This window comes from Poecile atricapillus, chromosome 25, assembly GCF_030490865.1.
Source record: "Poecile atricapillus isolate bPoeAtr1 chromosome 25, bPoeAtr1.hap1, whole genome shotgun sequence".
NCBI classification, from domain to species: domain Eukaryota; kingdom Metazoa; phylum Chordata; class Aves; order Passeriformes; family Paridae; genus Poecile; species Poecile atricapillus.
Genome location: NC_081273.1, coordinates 6770311 through 6784833, shown reverse-complemented (window position 1 = coordinate 6784833; position 14523 = coordinate 6770311). Strand labels below are relative to the sequence as shown.

The window sequence follows — 14523 nt, the reverse complement described above, 5'->3', positions numbered from 1 at the left end:
GCTGGAGCTGTGCCACAGTTCCTGGGAGCATCATCAAACCTAGCTGGACTCAGGGGGCATGGGGACAGTGCCTCTGCCCCAGGAGCCCCAGAACTCCAAGAGCATCTCTGAAGCACCTGAAGTGGTTCCCGTTCTCTCCCTGTGTATTTTTCAAGCCCAGACTGGGCGAGGCTGTGCCAGGCAATGCCTGAGCCCACCAGCTCCTGGCGTGGCCCCTGGCCAGGGCCGTGGCACTCGCACGTGGAACGAACCACGATGGCACCACGATGGCACGGGTGCCACACGCTCCCAGCCAGGCCCGAGGGGACCCAGGGAGGGAAAACAGGCAGAGATAAGTAAACGAGGCTCCAGGGAAATTAAGGCAAAGTGGAAGTCCTGGCAAAGCAAAGTAGTAATTCCCTTTCTGAACGAGTGACTGTTTGGAATTTAACCAGGCGAACGCGATTAAACCAAATGGATATAAATTCTAGGTGCGGCGGCAAGTAATGAAGTGGAGAAAATGAACAGCACCCAATTAACAAGGAAATCAGATCTGCTGCAATGCGTGGGGATCTAATGAAAAATGAGGGTTCAACTGCCCCTTTCAAAATTTTTCCAGATGGAGAACACCCGTTTTACATCCAGCATCTTCTGGGACACCCAGGGGATTGCAGTGGCTGGGGAGAGCCAAGGATGCTTTCCAGAGTTCTTGGAGAAGCGAAATCCCCGGGAAGGCTGCTGGGGCACAGCCCACCCACTCCGGCAGGACGCAACCACAGGAGCAGCCGGGCTTGGGGCCCCTGGAGAGGACTCCCCGTGTTCCAGCACAGCCCCCCGGAATGCAGAGCCCTCCCTGCTCCCACATAACCCACCCGGGGGTTTAACCTGCATCCCGCCTTTTAACCGGCTGCCTCAAACCCGCTCAGCTTCCCGTCAGTTCCACAACGGCGCAGGAATAACGGGAAACGGAGAAACGCCGGCACCGGCTCCGAGCGGCAGGGCCTGGGCGCAGGCTCGTGACAGGGCTGCACTGTCGCGACAGAGGGGCTGCTGCAAGTGACACATCCACGACTCGCTTACGGCAAACGAGCTTTATTGGTTAATTACAGTAATGAGTGAATTCCCGCGGGGTCGCAGCGGGGGCTCCGCAGGTCCCGCGTGCCCCGGGAGAGACGCGGGCCCATCCCGACCGGACTCTGTGCACAGCTGCCGCCGAGCTGCTCCTGACGAGAGCGCTCCTGTCCATGTTCCACTCCTGGTCCCGTTCCCATCATCCCGTTCCTGTTCCCACTGTCCCATTCCCACTGTCCCATTCCCATTGTCCCATTCCCGTTCCCACTGTCCCGTTCCCACTGTCCCGTTCCCATTGTCCCATTCCCACTGTCCCATTCCCATCGTCCCATTCCCGTTCCCACTGTCCCATTCCCATTCCCATTGTCCCGTTCCCATTGTCCCGTTCCCGTTCCCATTCCCATTGTCCCGTTCCCATTGTCCCATTCCCGTTCCCATTGTCCCATTCCCGTTCCCATTGTCCCGTTCCCGTTCCCATTGTCCCGTTCCCATTGTCCCGTTCCCGTTCCCATTCCCATTGTCCCGTTCCCATTGTCCCATTCCCGTTCCCATTGTCCCATTCCCGTTCCCATTGTCCCGTTCCCGTTCCCATTGTCCCATTCCCGTTCCCATTGTCCCGTTCCCATTGCCCCGTTCCCAATGTCCCGTTCCCGTTCCCATTGTCCCGTTCCCATTGTCCCGTTCCCATTGCCCCGTTCCCGTTCCCGGTACCCTCTCCCCGCCGGAAGGGGCGGGCCCCGCACGCTCCGCCCCGGTGACGTCACGCGAAGCGCCGCGCGCGGGGCGGGGCCGCAGCCGCTGGGAGCGCGCGCGCTCGGGTCTCGGCGCGGCCATGGGGGCAGCGGCTGCCGAGGCGAACCGGACGCTGTTCGTGGGGAACCTGGACCCCAAGGTCACCGAGGAGCTCATCTTCGAGCTCTTCCACCAGGTACCGCCCGGCGCCCGCGCTGTCCGGACCGGGGGGGGCGCGGCGGGGGGGCCGCGGCCGCCATGGCCGGCGGGGCTACGGCGGCCGCCGCGGGACAGGGTTCGGCGGGGCGCACGTGCTCGGCGGCGGCCGCTCCCTCCCGGTGTTTGCTTAACGCTTCCGCCCCCGATGGCAGGCGGGCCCCGTGATCACCGTGAAGATCCCGAAGGACCGGGATGGACGGCCCAAGCAGTTCGCCTTCGTGAATTTCAAGCACGAGGAGTCGGTGCCGTACGGGCTGCGGCTGCTCAACGGGATCAAGCTGTACGGGCGGCCCATGCGCATCCAGTTCCGATCAGGTACCGGAGGGATTTCACCACCTTTCTAGAGAGAAAGGGAAGCGCTGCCAGCTGCCCGAGCCTGTAGCAGGATCACAGCTCATCGGGTCAATTGCAGGAGCCTCTCACCACGGGGTCCCTCATCTGCCAGCTCTGCTCCCCTCTGCTCCTGTCCCGCAGCTTCCACCGGCCACCTCCCGTCCCTCGTGGCCGGTGCAAGCCCTCGGCTGAGCTTTCTCACTGGGTTTTTATCGGCTATTCCTGCAGCATCTCTAAGATCTGTTCTAAATTATCACACGAGCATTAAAAACCTCATCTGATAGCTGTTAAATGAGGCACATTGCCTACAATATCTCTGCTCTTTCTGGTGGAAATTAAGGCAGTTGCAGTGCCTTATTTTGGTAACTGGACCATGTGCTTTTACAGAGCACTGACAAAATTTCAGAGCCAATTAAATATGTGGAAACTTGAAAGCAAATTCAAAACATGTTGATGTTCTGCAAGTTCACTTCACAACCAAGTTTCCTAACTGGTACTTGTGGATATTCTGAAATATTTGTCTTTCCCTAGGGAGCAGTCATGCTGCCCAGGATATCAATCCATCCTGTTCCCAGCTCGGAGCTGCTGGCACCAACCCTCCTGGAATGCCTCATCCAGCATCCAACAGCAGCAGGTATGAGTCTCACCAGCACAGGAGTGTGGAATGGAGACAGACATTGCATGATCACCATGTTCCTGGCTACTTCCAAGTGCAATTTAGTGTTTCTTTCCTGTGGAGGGAACACCAATGGGATGCAGATGCCCCTTGGACTGCAGCAGTTGTGTGTTTAAGGCTGAAACTCCTGATCTGTTTTCCCTGCAGGTATGAGAGGGTTCCAGATAGCATGGCCTCACCGGGGTTCTCGTCAAGCCTGCAGAGACAAGCGGTGGTACGTGCTCACACTCACAGGCACAGGCTGTGGGAATATGCTTTTGGAGTGCTGAAATGACAATTCCAGAAGATCTGAAGCTCCTGGGAGGGCTGTGGGCTGTGGGAGTCCAGCTGTGGGTAATGGTTCTGTTCCGTTCTGGTATTTGCAGCGTGAGTTAGAGTGCAGCCCAGGTTTGGTTCAAGCACTGCACCGGGGAGGCAGTGCACCAAACCGAGCATCCCTGTCCCTCTTTCCCTTCCAGATGAACAGTGCGGCTCGGCAGCAGCCCCAGTTCGGGGGGAAGTACGAGCAGCCCGGTTTTGCCCATCCTGGTTACTCCCACTCCGTGCACGCCCTGCCGGGCTCCCCGGGGCCGCGGCGCCCCGAGGGGCCGGCCCCGCGCAAGGGCCGGCTGGGCACCCACCCCTACTTCTCGGACAGCCGCCACTTCGGCCGCGAGCGCTTCGGGGAGTGCGGCTCCGACTACGGCCGCGGCAAGCGCGAGGAGTACGGCTTCGACGAGAGGGGCCACGAGGCCGAGCACCACTACCGGGGCGGCCGCGAGGAGCACTACGACAGGCACCGGGACAGCTGGAGCTACGAGTACCGCAGGGAGAGCTACAGAGAGACCAAGTGGCACTCGGCGCGGCATTGATGGACTCGAGGGCAAAGCAAATGTGACCTGTTTCTCACTGAGTACATGTATAAACCCCCCCTCCCCAAAAAACCCCCCAGTGAAGTCACCTTTTAGTGTTTGTAAAAATACCAGCAGGGCAGTCCTGCCAAACTCTGCTCTCAGTATTAAATGTGTTAACTCACACTTCAGGGCTTTTCACGGGGTGAAAATCCGTGGTGAAGTTTTGGAGAAACCACCCCTCTGTCCTTGTGTCACAGAGAAGTGCTGTTAGTATTTTTTTAGGAGAAAGGAACATCTGTGTCAGGTGGAAGGATCTGGTGTTTTAAGCACAGTTGAGGTGGGACAGATGCTGCCTGGCATCTGCAGCATCCCTCATGTAGTGTTTTATACAGTTGTAGAATCACACAGTGGTCTGGGTTGATAGGTACGTGAAGGAGCACCTCACTCCAAACCCCTGCCAGAGGAAGGGATACCTTCCACTAGACCAGGCTGCTCAGAGCCCCATCCAGCCTGGTCCTGAACACTTCCAGTGATGGAGTATCCACAATTTCCATGGGTAACCTGTTACAGTGCCTAAGCACCCTCACAGTAGAGAGTCCTTTCCTAGTATGTAATCCAAACCTACTCGCTTTCAATTTGAACCCATTCCCCATTGTCCGTTTAAAATATTACAATGTTGTCTTAGAGAACATTAAAAATGTCCCTGGGGAAAGCCCCTGGGTGAACGTCCGCCTTTGAGTGGGGGGCAGCGGAGCTGCTCCGTGGGACCGGTGTCGGGAGGAGCGCTCCGGCCGCTTCGAACTACATCTCCCAGCAGCCCTCGCGGCACATCCACACCCACAGAGCGCGGGCGGGGCCGCGGGGGCCGCCGGGAGCTGTAGTGCGGCGGCGATGCTGGGCGGCGGCCGCGCCGGCCTGGGCCGCCTGCGGATCTGCGCCGGGCGCTTGTGGCGGGGCCGGCGGAGGGCGGCGGCCATGGCCGGCGGCGACATGGGGCAGCGCATGGTCTGGGTGGACCTGGAGGTGCGGGGCGGCGGCGCGGGGCGGCGGGGGGCGCGGGGAAGGAGCGGACGGGACGGGGGGCGCGGGTCCCCGGGCGCGCTGACGCTGCCGCTCGCCCCCGGCAGATGACGGGCCTGGACGTGGAGAAGGACCAGATCCTGGAGATGGCGTGTCTCATCACCGACTGCGACCTCAACGTGCTGGCCGAGGTGAGCGCGCCGGGCGGGGCCCTGCGCCAGCCCCGGGCCCGCACCGATCCAGGGGATGCTGGAGCCGAGTGACGGCGGCCGGGCCCCGTTCCCGGCCCCGTTCCCGTTCCCGGCCCGCCGGGAGCCGCCGCTCCGCACCGGGAGCGCGGCACCTGCGTCACGCTGTCCCCGGCCTGAAAGCGCTCCAGCTCCCTGCTCTGCTTCTGCTTGCCACTGAACTTTTACATGCTTCGAAACTTTTTTTTCCATTACCTTGTGTGTTTTCCTGTCCCTGACAGGGCCCGAACCTGATTATAAACCAGCCCGACGAGCTGCTGGAGAGCATGTCCGAGTGGTGCAAGGAGCATCACGGCAAGGTAGAGCCGTTCTGTGCCCTGTGCCGTGGGAATGACGCGTGGTTCCGAGGGATCCGAGCAGAGACAGCTCCTGTGCTGAGCGCTTTGCAGCCACACAGAGGGCTTCAAAGACAGGAGACAGTGTTATTTTGTATTGAGGAGCCTATGTGGAATGTTTTGCCCAAGGTCTCCGAGTCATCTGCGGCACAGTTCAGACTGCACTCGGGGATCTTTAGCCTTCAGCAGCCTGTGCCTCGCAGCCTGGCTTCTGATGAGTTGGAATAGTGCTGGAAGCTGCTTCCCGGGTTGGGAAGCATCAGCACAGCACAGCAGCAGTGAGGCTCCCCTGGGAGGGCTGGAGCAGGCAGCGGGGCCAGAACGGGATCTGTCGCTCAGGGATGCACCACTGGCTCACATCTGCCAAGGCAGGGGCTCAGCCTCCTTTCTCCCAGTGTGAGGTTGAGAACTGGGGTTTGGTTCTGTGTCCTCTCACAGAGCTGCTGGCCACCTCCTGCCTCTCTGGGAGCCCTGGTGCAGGCTGGGTTGGGTGGGCTCCTCTGACAGCCCCTCCTGCTGAAGTCTTGCATTAAATAATTCAAAATTATTCCAGTGGGGAAGGGGAAGGTGAAGCTTGAATGCCTGAGTAAGAAGAGGTGCAGGATCAGTGCACAGTAGTTCAGAGCCAGCAGATTTCTTCTGCATGTGGGATTAAACAGGCCTGTAAACTCTGTGCTTTTGCCTGTCCCCTCAGTGCTGTGAGCCTTGTGGATTTTTTCACTGAAAGCTTCACTTTTGCAGCAAGAGATTATTTTTAGTTCTTTGGGCCACCAAAGAAAGGTTCCTCCTTGCCAGCAGCAAGAGAGCAAATGGATTTTCCAGTCCCTGATGATGAATTGAAATTCAAGTTAGTTTTCAATTAAGGGCTGAAGTTTTAAGACATCCATAACCCCCCCTCCTCCCCCTTCGGCATCTTGCTCTCCCTGGGAAGAATTAGCAAGAGTTTGGAAAATGAATATTAATTTACTGTGATGGGTGCTTTTCCCTGCTCCAGTTGAGGATTCCAGCTCGGCTTCAGCTCGGGAGTGAATTGGAGATGGTAGCATGCGTCCTTGCTGCTCCTGAGGAGCTACTTATTTTTAATTGACTAAGAGAAGAGAAGCAATTAGAATATAGATGAAAATGCTGCCACATAATGAATTTTTTAACCACCACTTGGATCTGTCAAGTAGATTTTTGCTGCACAGTCGTGGAAATATATAGCGTAGCCAGATGGAAATAAATCACTGAGAACACTTGGAGAGGATTTGACATTTAGCTATTGAAAAAAAAAAAATAAGGGAGGAACTTTCTTGATTTATAGGAATCTTGATAAACCCTGAAGGCAGGATCCTGTTTATTTGTGTTCACTGGTACCTGCTGCTCCCTGCTGGGGAGGTGAGTGCCTCTCCTGAAACAGGGATATAAAGGGATGTAGCGTTCTCCTGGCTGAAGCATTTACAGGTGGGTAAACAACGCCTCATGTCATGGTAACTGAAAAGAACTCTGAGCAAAGAAATCAAAAAAAGGGAAAGAAGAAGCCCTGAAGCCCACAGGAAGGTCAGTGCTGCCAGGACTATTTACCTGCCTCGGTTTTCCTTCCCAAGCAGGAGATCCCTGGGGACAGTAAAGGCTGGGGGTGTCCCAGAGAACTGAGATACAGAGTTCAGGAGGTACCTGGGGAGCAAACAGCACTTGAAGGCTTGACCTTTCACTGCAGAGTTAAACATTTACTTGAGAACTGGAGCATTCCTGGTAGTGTCTGTGACAGGGTGTTCTTGATTTATGACTTGTCTCTTTTTTTGCAGTCTGGCCTTACTAAGGCTGTGAAGGAGAGTAAAATCTCACTGCAGCAGGCAGAGTACGAGTTCCTGTCCTTCGTGCGGCAGCAGACACCCCCGGGGCTCTGTCCTCTCGCAGGTGAAACATCTTTCTTAACTGCAGCATCGTCTGTCCTGCACTCCCAGCGGGATCAACACCCACTGGCACGTGTGGCAGGAGTGTCTTCCTGCTCTGTGCTGTGTCTTCTCCTCCCTTTTTGGATGCTCCTTTTGGGTATCCAACCAAAGGCCGAGTAAGGATCTTCCAGGTGTCCTGTTACCCAGAACTGCTTTCAGAATTTCATATATGATCCTGGGACAGGTGCTGAATGAGGTTAATACTAATGGCCACTTTCATTTGGCGAAAAACCCAGTGTTGGAATAATTCTTTGATATTTATCTGTGTGACACAGATTGTGGGAGTAGTAACTGAGGAATTACTAGAGGTATTAATATTAAAGTCTGTGTGATGCTGCAATGAAAATCTGAAAAACCTTTACAATCATATTTGCTAGAAAATGGGATAAATGAGCTGCTTGTGAATGGCTTTTCTTCCCCTGTGATCTCTCGCAGCTCGCTCCACCTGCTGCTCGTTTCCATGTTGCTCTGCAACGTCTTTGAAGAAACATCTTGTTTGTGTCTTTGTAGGTAACTCTGTTCATGCAGATAAGAAGTTCCTTGACAAATACATGCCGCAGTTCATGAGGCACCTTCATTACAGGATCATTGATGTGAGCACTGTCAAGGAACTTTGCAGGTAAATGTTCCCCCCGTTAAGTGGTTTGAAAGGTCCCCTGGAATGATCATTCGTGGTGCTGGGGTTCTGCAGATCACAGCAGGGGGACTCTGCAGGGCTGTGGCTTCTCTGGGTGTCAGTGAAACCAAGGTTCCTTGTAACAAACCCACAGCAGCCACCAGATACAGTTTTGAATCCTTTTTCTTTCCAAGTGGCAATTTTTCTGCTTACAGGCGCTGGTATCCAGAGGAATACGAGTTTGCACCAAAGAAAGCGGCTTCTCACAGGTGAGCTTTGTGCCTCTGTCTCTGGCAGAGCAGGGCTTGTCCTGCAGAGAGCTCTGCTCTTCCTGAGCAGGATATGGGGCTCCTTTGAATTCCAGCATCCAGTGTATGGTGAAGGTGGAGACTCTGTGCTTCTGCACCCTGTCAGATATTTGTATTCCTTGTCCAAAGCCAAGGTAGTGTAGGAAAAGGGATTATTAAAATCCTGAGGACCAGAAGTTTCCTCAGCCCTTCTGATTTACTCTGCTCTTCAAAGTGCATGTTTGTTGACCATGCAAACAGTCACTTAATGGGGGTTATCTGCCCCTTTTTTGGGCAGAGGTGGTCACAGAAACACAAAAATAGGAGAACTGTGAATGGGGGGGTGAGAGTCCTGTTCCTGCCTATTTCCTGAGCTTGGAATGTGGCAGAGAGGTAGTGGGAAGGAGCCAGGGAACCTCTGTGGCTCTGCTCTGATGTCTGTGCTGGGCGGGAGGGAGGCTCTGGTACACACAGAGGAGGAGGAGGAGGGCTGGCTGTTGCAGAGGTCCTGGCTGAAGTCATGGCTGATGTGCTGCTGCATTGAGCTGAGCCCTGGGTGTGCCCTGGCTGGAGCTGGGCAGCTCTCTGGAGCCCTCGTCTCTTCTCTGGGATTGAATTGTTTTTCACAGCCGATGCTGCAGACCCTTTGGTTTCCAGCAGCTGTGTCCAGGGTGACAGAAACTAAATCAGCCGTGTGTTACTCTGTGCCACATTGACACCACTGGGCTTTTATTGCTATTGAGACAATGAGGGTTATTTTCATTTCTGACAGATGCACCCTCCATGTGCATTGGTTTGGTTTCCTGCAGCCTGGAAGTTTTCAGAGGCATTAGGATCTGGGCATAGCTGGAGATGTACCCAGGCGCTTTGAAACCCTCCTTAATTCTCTTTCAGAGCACTTGATGACATCAGGGAAAGCATCAAAGAACTCCAGTTCTACAGAGACCACATCTTCAAGAGGAAAACGGATGAGAAGAAAAGGAAACTGATTGAGAACGGGGAAAGTGATAAAGCTGCCAGCTGATTTCCCCTCCCGCCACACCAGCCCGTAGCACACACTAGATGCGTCTCCTGGTTCTTTTTCGTTTGCCAGTCTCTTGGGAAGCTGCACCCTGGGTTACCCTGTTTCTTACCAGCTGTTCAATGCAGACAGAAGCCTGAGTTACTGCTGCTTTTCAGTTTGGGCGGGGAATCAGCACGTTGGGCCTCGGCAGCGCCCGGGTTCGGATGTTCTAAAACACGCTGTTTGATACTCCCTGCACCTGGTTGTAGGTGCAGTCTTTCACAACACAATAAAACAGTTGAAAGATTGTGGTTTTGGACAGCCTTTCTTTGGTGCTCGCCACGCTGCCAGGTGAGCTGTTCCTGGCCTCCCCTGGGCTGTCCTGGGGCGGGAGCTGCTGGCCCATAAACCAGAGGGTGTAATGGAGCGCGGGATGTGCGGCTCCCAGGCATGTTTTTATTAGGGGCATTAATAATAATGGCCATCCAGGGCTTCTCAATCCCGCTGATTGTTGGAACACCTGCTCTGCCAACCCTGGGAATGATTGTTATTGCAGAGAGGCCGTTAAAATGGTTAATGGGGCAAATAAATGAGTCTGAAATGTCTCTCTCCTCTGTCACCAACTCCCAGGTAAACTGGCAATTCCAGCGAGGTTTATTTTCTGTGTGGGCAGGCTTGGAGCAGGGCAGAGCTGAGGGACATCCCTGCACAGGGTTATCCACCACAGCCAGCACCTGCAGAGGTGCCTGGATGCCTCCCTGTGGAGCTGCTGGCCCCCACCTTCACACCGTGCTGCAGCTGAGGACACGAGGTTCATGTTCACACATGCCATGTGCCAGCAGCTGCCCTGACCCACATCACGGCCACGTGCCACCAGAATCCTCTTTGTCTTCCCTTTCCATGCTAGTTTTGCCCCCTTCCTTTGACTTCTTTCTGACCTACTTCTCCTGCTTTTCATATTTTATTCCTTGTTAAGATGCTTTTGTTTTTCTTGAAATGTTTTCAAGGAAAATATGCCACCTGTGTTTATACATTTTTAAATATTGTTTATTCTTGCTTCTGAAGTAACGGTGCCGTATGGAGGATTTTTATCTCGTTTCCCTGTTATGCAATAGCATTTCTGGTTTTCTGTGCTGGCATCATTTGAGGTTCCAATTTAGTACGAATTTGTCACGCACTTGGCAGAGCATAGATAAACCCCACCAAAGCGGGTGTTATTTTGGGCTGGAAACAAAGCTCCCTCCTGCAGCAGGGGCTGGGGAGAGGGAACGGGCTTCACATCATTCCCTTCTGTAGGAGCACTTACACCAGTTGTTTCCATGCTCTGAAAGCTCCATCAGCATCACACAGTCATGGAGGATCCAGATACAGGGGTGTAAATAACTCTTTTTGGACATGGTAGCTAAAATAATTCCTCAAAGGCAAATCCAGAGGGTGCCTGGGAGCCCTTGGCTCCAACCCCTAATGTTTGTGGGTGTCTCTCAGATCGAGATGGTTCACAGCACATTAAACCTGTAAGTGCACAAGGAGCTTGTTCTGAACAGGAGCCCTCACAGCTCCAGTCACTGCCAGGATGGAGAGTTTCTCGTGTGGAAACTCCTTCCAGACATGAGTCAATTCAGTCTCCCACGATGGCAAAAAGAGCAACCAATTATCCCTCCCTCCCTTCTTCCCTCCCTCCTTCATCTTTTCTCTGCCCTTGCCTGCACCTCTCATTCTCCCCATCCATCCACACTGCACTGTTTGGGTGCAAACCACAGAAATCAGGAAAAAGATCAGTTCATAATACACTTTTGGCCAGCTTCAGTGTGGTCTGCTCCTGCTCTCTTTTTTTAGAGAAATCCTCCTGCTCCCAGACACAGCTGCTGGCTCCTCCACAATGGGCCAGAACTTCTGCCCTGTGGCAGCTGCAGCACAGACAACATCAGGGGATGAAACAGACCCTCAAGCAACACCCTCCAGTTCTTTGGGGCTGAGCTGGGTGCTCAGAGGTGGCAGGGATGTGTTGGGGACCCTGCACTGCCCACCCTGGCACCGCTGCCAGCGCTGCCCACTGGCCCTGGGAGCTGCTGGGTGCAGCTGCATCGGCTCAAGGTCGGCTGCAGAGAGCCTGGAATAGAAAACCTTCAGACATGATTTTTGTCTCCTTTTTTTCCTCCCACTGCCGCTGATGATACCCTTTTACTGGAATAACTCTCTCCTGCTGACAGATAAGCTTTTAGGGTAGTGAAATCTCTGTGACACTTTAAGTGCCCTAAATGACAAAACAAGGACGTGCAAGATTACCCTGCAACTACTCCGTAAAACACAACTTGTCAGGAAGTTGCCACAGCCGCCCAGGCCCCAGGAGGATGGGGGCACCCCCATCCCTCCCCGGACTGTCCTTCCAGCAAGAGAGCGAGCGGAACAGCGTGAGCAAAGAGAGGGAGAGGGGCAGAACAAGGTTAGCGTGAGGAAGAGCCTCCCAGGCCATGGGGATGGAGGGCCCCTCTGGAATCAGGGACTTGTCTCTCTGCCGCCTCCCCAGTGATGGATGGGATCCAAATGGCCATAAATTGCCGGGTGCTGCAGCAATGTTTTATCCCTGTGCCGGAGGAGCCGCCGGCAGCAGCGCGGTGCCACGTGCGGGGCACGGGCTGCCACTCACATGCCAAGCAGCGTGGGGAGGGAGAGGTGACAGTCAGTGAGATCCATTCCCCAGCACTAACAGCAGCAGGGAGAGGAGCATAAATGGTAATGGTGTGATAGGGCCTAGCAGACACCGTATTTTGGAAAAGAAAACGATTATCTGGTGAGTCAAGTGGCACCTTCTGACCCCTCAGCTCCGGGCACTGAGGGCAGGTTACAGAGCACAAATCCTTCTGCTTTCCTAAGACCAAGCTTTGCTGTTTACCCTCCAAATCCCCTTTCCTGGGAAGCCTTGGGGGAACTCTGTTCTCAACAGGCACGCAGCCTGTGTGAGGTCACAGCTGGGGAAGCTGTCCTACACCTTCCCTGGACAGAATGCTCTCCTGCACTGCACTTGCAAGGGAATAAAATCAGTGTCTGCTCCCAACCCAGCCGACAAGACCAGAGGGAGGATCACGCTCTCCAAACTTTGCAGAAGGGAAATGAAGCACAGAGAGATGAAGTGACCTCCTTAAGGTCGCATGGGAAATTTGTAGCAGAGCCAAGAACCGAGCTGAGATCTCCAGAGTCCTCATCTACTTCTTCCACTGTAAGATATTCCTTCTGCTTTCCCTCCAGCCAAGTTAAAAATAAAACTGAGTTTCGTGTCCCTTTGGCAGCAACGTGACTCCAGCAGCAGTCTGGTCCATGAGCTGCCAGGGCTGCAGCACCAAAGGATCTGCCAGGCTCTCCACAGTGCCCAGTCATTTTTGGGGTGGCCGCATGCATGGGTGTGTATTTGTGTGCATATATTAGTTATGTGGCACTTCCTGCCTCGTAATTAAATGGAACCTCTTCACAGGCCCCTTTGAAGGAAATCTCTGCTGGTTCAGAGGAACTTTCATCAGCAGCCAGTGCTCTGCAGTGTTTGCTCTCATTGTTCCTGCCAGTCAGGATAAAACTCCTCATAAGGACAGAGAGGGTGGCTCTGGATTCCCAGTGCCACCACACACACAAAGCCCAGCCCTTTGTCGGAGAGGAAATGCCTGTAGCGGTACCTGCAGTAAACCTCAGCCGTGCCCGAGGGCTGGGGAGCAGCGTGGGAGCTCCCCTGCCATCCTCACTGCTGGCTCTGTGTGTTTGTGTCCCCTCAATGTCCCCACGAGTCCTTCCACCTGTTGCACGCTTGCATTTTCTGTGTCCGGCTCCCCAACAGCCCTGCCAGGCGCTGTCTCTCGTGGCAGGGTGGTGGGATGTTCCCAGCCAGGTGTGTCTGCAATACCTGGCCCTGCCCAAGTGTTGACACGCACAGCGCTGCTCCTTTACAGCCCGAAAAACACCACCCAAGCCTTTCCTCTGAGCTGCCATTCCCTGGTGGCACCGCTGCTGTTGCTGCAGTCGGTCTTGTGGTGTCTCCCGAACACAGGAGCTGCGAGCGGGCAGCGGAGGAGAAGCGGCTCCAGGAGCGAGCGTGGCCATGGAGCCCGGCCAGGGAGGGGATGCTGCACAGAGCCCACGGCTTTCCCTCGGGGGCTGTTTCTCCATTTCTGAACGGTACATGCTACCTTCCAGATACAATCCCTTGTTTCCACAGGGAAGAAGAGTTTCCTGCAGGAATTAGAGTGTTTTGTTCTTCGTTTCCAGGGGGGACAAGCCCTGGCTGAATCCCCCGGTGGTATCTGCATAAGCCCAGGACTCGTGGCATGTGTCAGCACAGGAGACAAGAGTCCCACCTCTCTGATTCCCCCGTGACTGCTGCCACACGCTTGGTGCTGTCACTCCTGCCTTCCCCCCCACCTTGGGTCCATGTCCAGGGCAGCAGTGCAGTTTGGAATGATGTTTTTGGGCTGTGAGCCTCTGCAGAGGACAGGCTGACAGGGCCCAGATGGAAGGTACCAGCTGAGGAGCAAGACCACAGCTCCACAAAAATCCTCTTCCCATCCCCGGCTCATGAGCACCCACCCAGGCAGCTTGTACAAGATCCGAGTCAGCCTGTGCTCATCAGAGTAGATAAATCAGGGCTAATAAAATGTCCCCCACCCAGAACAAACTGTGATAAGCAAAGGAAAGGAGAGGAATGCATTCCTGGCATGAACAGCTGCATTTCTCTGACCAGGAGTGCTGCATGCACGGGATGCACTGAGGCACAGAAAGGATCCTGCTCTGCCTGGCTCTGACCACACCATGTCCTGCCTCACTGCAATGGGTCCGCTTTCATGTCAGGCAGCAGAAATGAGAACAGTGTGCTCTGGGACAATTATTTCCCTTTCCAGAGGGACAAAGTGACTTGTCTTGGGGTCTTTTCCGTGTCCTCTGCTGTGTGCTCTAATTGCCCCAAGATGCTCTACCTGGAGAGAGCCTTAATACATAATTATATACCATTAGCGATGAGAATAACATGACAACTGCTTTGGATAATCACGGAGAGCACTGTTCCTGCCAGTCTCCTAGCTACCACAGCACACACGTATTTGGCTCAATTTGTACAAGAGGGCATTTTGGAAGAATTATCTGAAGCTGGAAATAAGAACAGCAGACACACAGTCCTGGTTTCATGGGATTCAGATGGAAACCAACGGGGAAATTCACTGCAAAGGCAAATCAACTAGTAGGATTTTTAATTTTTT

General features: G+C 54.4%; 2 protein-coding genes across 2 annotated transcripts; both read left to right on the top strand.

The window, feature by feature from the left end:
• The first annotated feature begins 1810 nt into the window (after positions 1-1810).
• RBM7 (RNA binding motif protein 7) lies at positions 1811-4550 on the top strand. The gene is made up of 5 exons (XM_058857064.1): positions 1811-1978; positions 2154-2316; positions 2866-2968; positions 3158-3224; positions 3469-4550. Exons 1-5 carry the CDS (start codon positions 1883-1885, stop codon positions 3859-3861), a joined length of 822 nt encoding a protein of 273 aa, XP_058713047.1. The 5' UTR covers positions 1811-1882; the 3' UTR covers positions 3862-4550.
• Positions 4551-4707: 157 nt separating this feature from the next.
• On the top strand, positions 4708-9596 carry REXO2 (RNA exonuclease 2). The gene is made up of 7 exons (XM_058857066.1): positions 4708-4866; positions 4971-5054; positions 5333-5410; positions 7234-7345; positions 7894-8002; positions 8215-8268; positions 9181-9596. The coding sequence occupies exons 1-7, from the start codon at positions 4735-4737 to the stop codon at positions 9308-9310; spliced, it is 699 nt and encodes a 232-aa protein (XP_058713049.1). The 5' UTR covers positions 4708-4734; the 3' UTR covers positions 9311-9596.
• Positions 9597-14523: the final 4927 nt, after the last annotated feature.

Coding starts and splice junctions, on each gene's coding strand:
- RBM7 (XM_058857064.1), top strand. CDS start 1,883: ATGGGGGCAGCGGCTGCCGAGGCGAACCGGACGCTGTTCGTGGGGAAC. Junction 1,979..2,153: donor TCTTCGAGCTCTTCCACCAG/GTACCGCCCGGC, acceptor CCCCGATGGCAG/GCGGGCCCCGTGATCACCGT. Junction 3,225..3,468: donor GCCTGCAGAGACAAGCGGTG/GTACGTGCTCAC, acceptor TTTCCCTTCCAG/ATGAACAGTGCGGCTCGGCA.
- REXO2 (XM_058857066.1), top strand. CDS start 4,735: ATGCTGGGCGGCGGCCGCGCCGGCCTGGGCCGCCTGCGGATCTGCGCC. Junction 4,867..4,970: donor TGGTCTGGGTGGACCTGGAG/GTGCGGGGCGGC, acceptor CGCCCCCGGCAG/ATGACGGGCCTGGACGTGGA. Junction 8,003..8,214: donor ACTGTCAAGGAACTTTGCAG/GTAAATGTTCCC, acceptor TTCTGCTTACAG/GCGCTGGTATCCAGAGGAAT.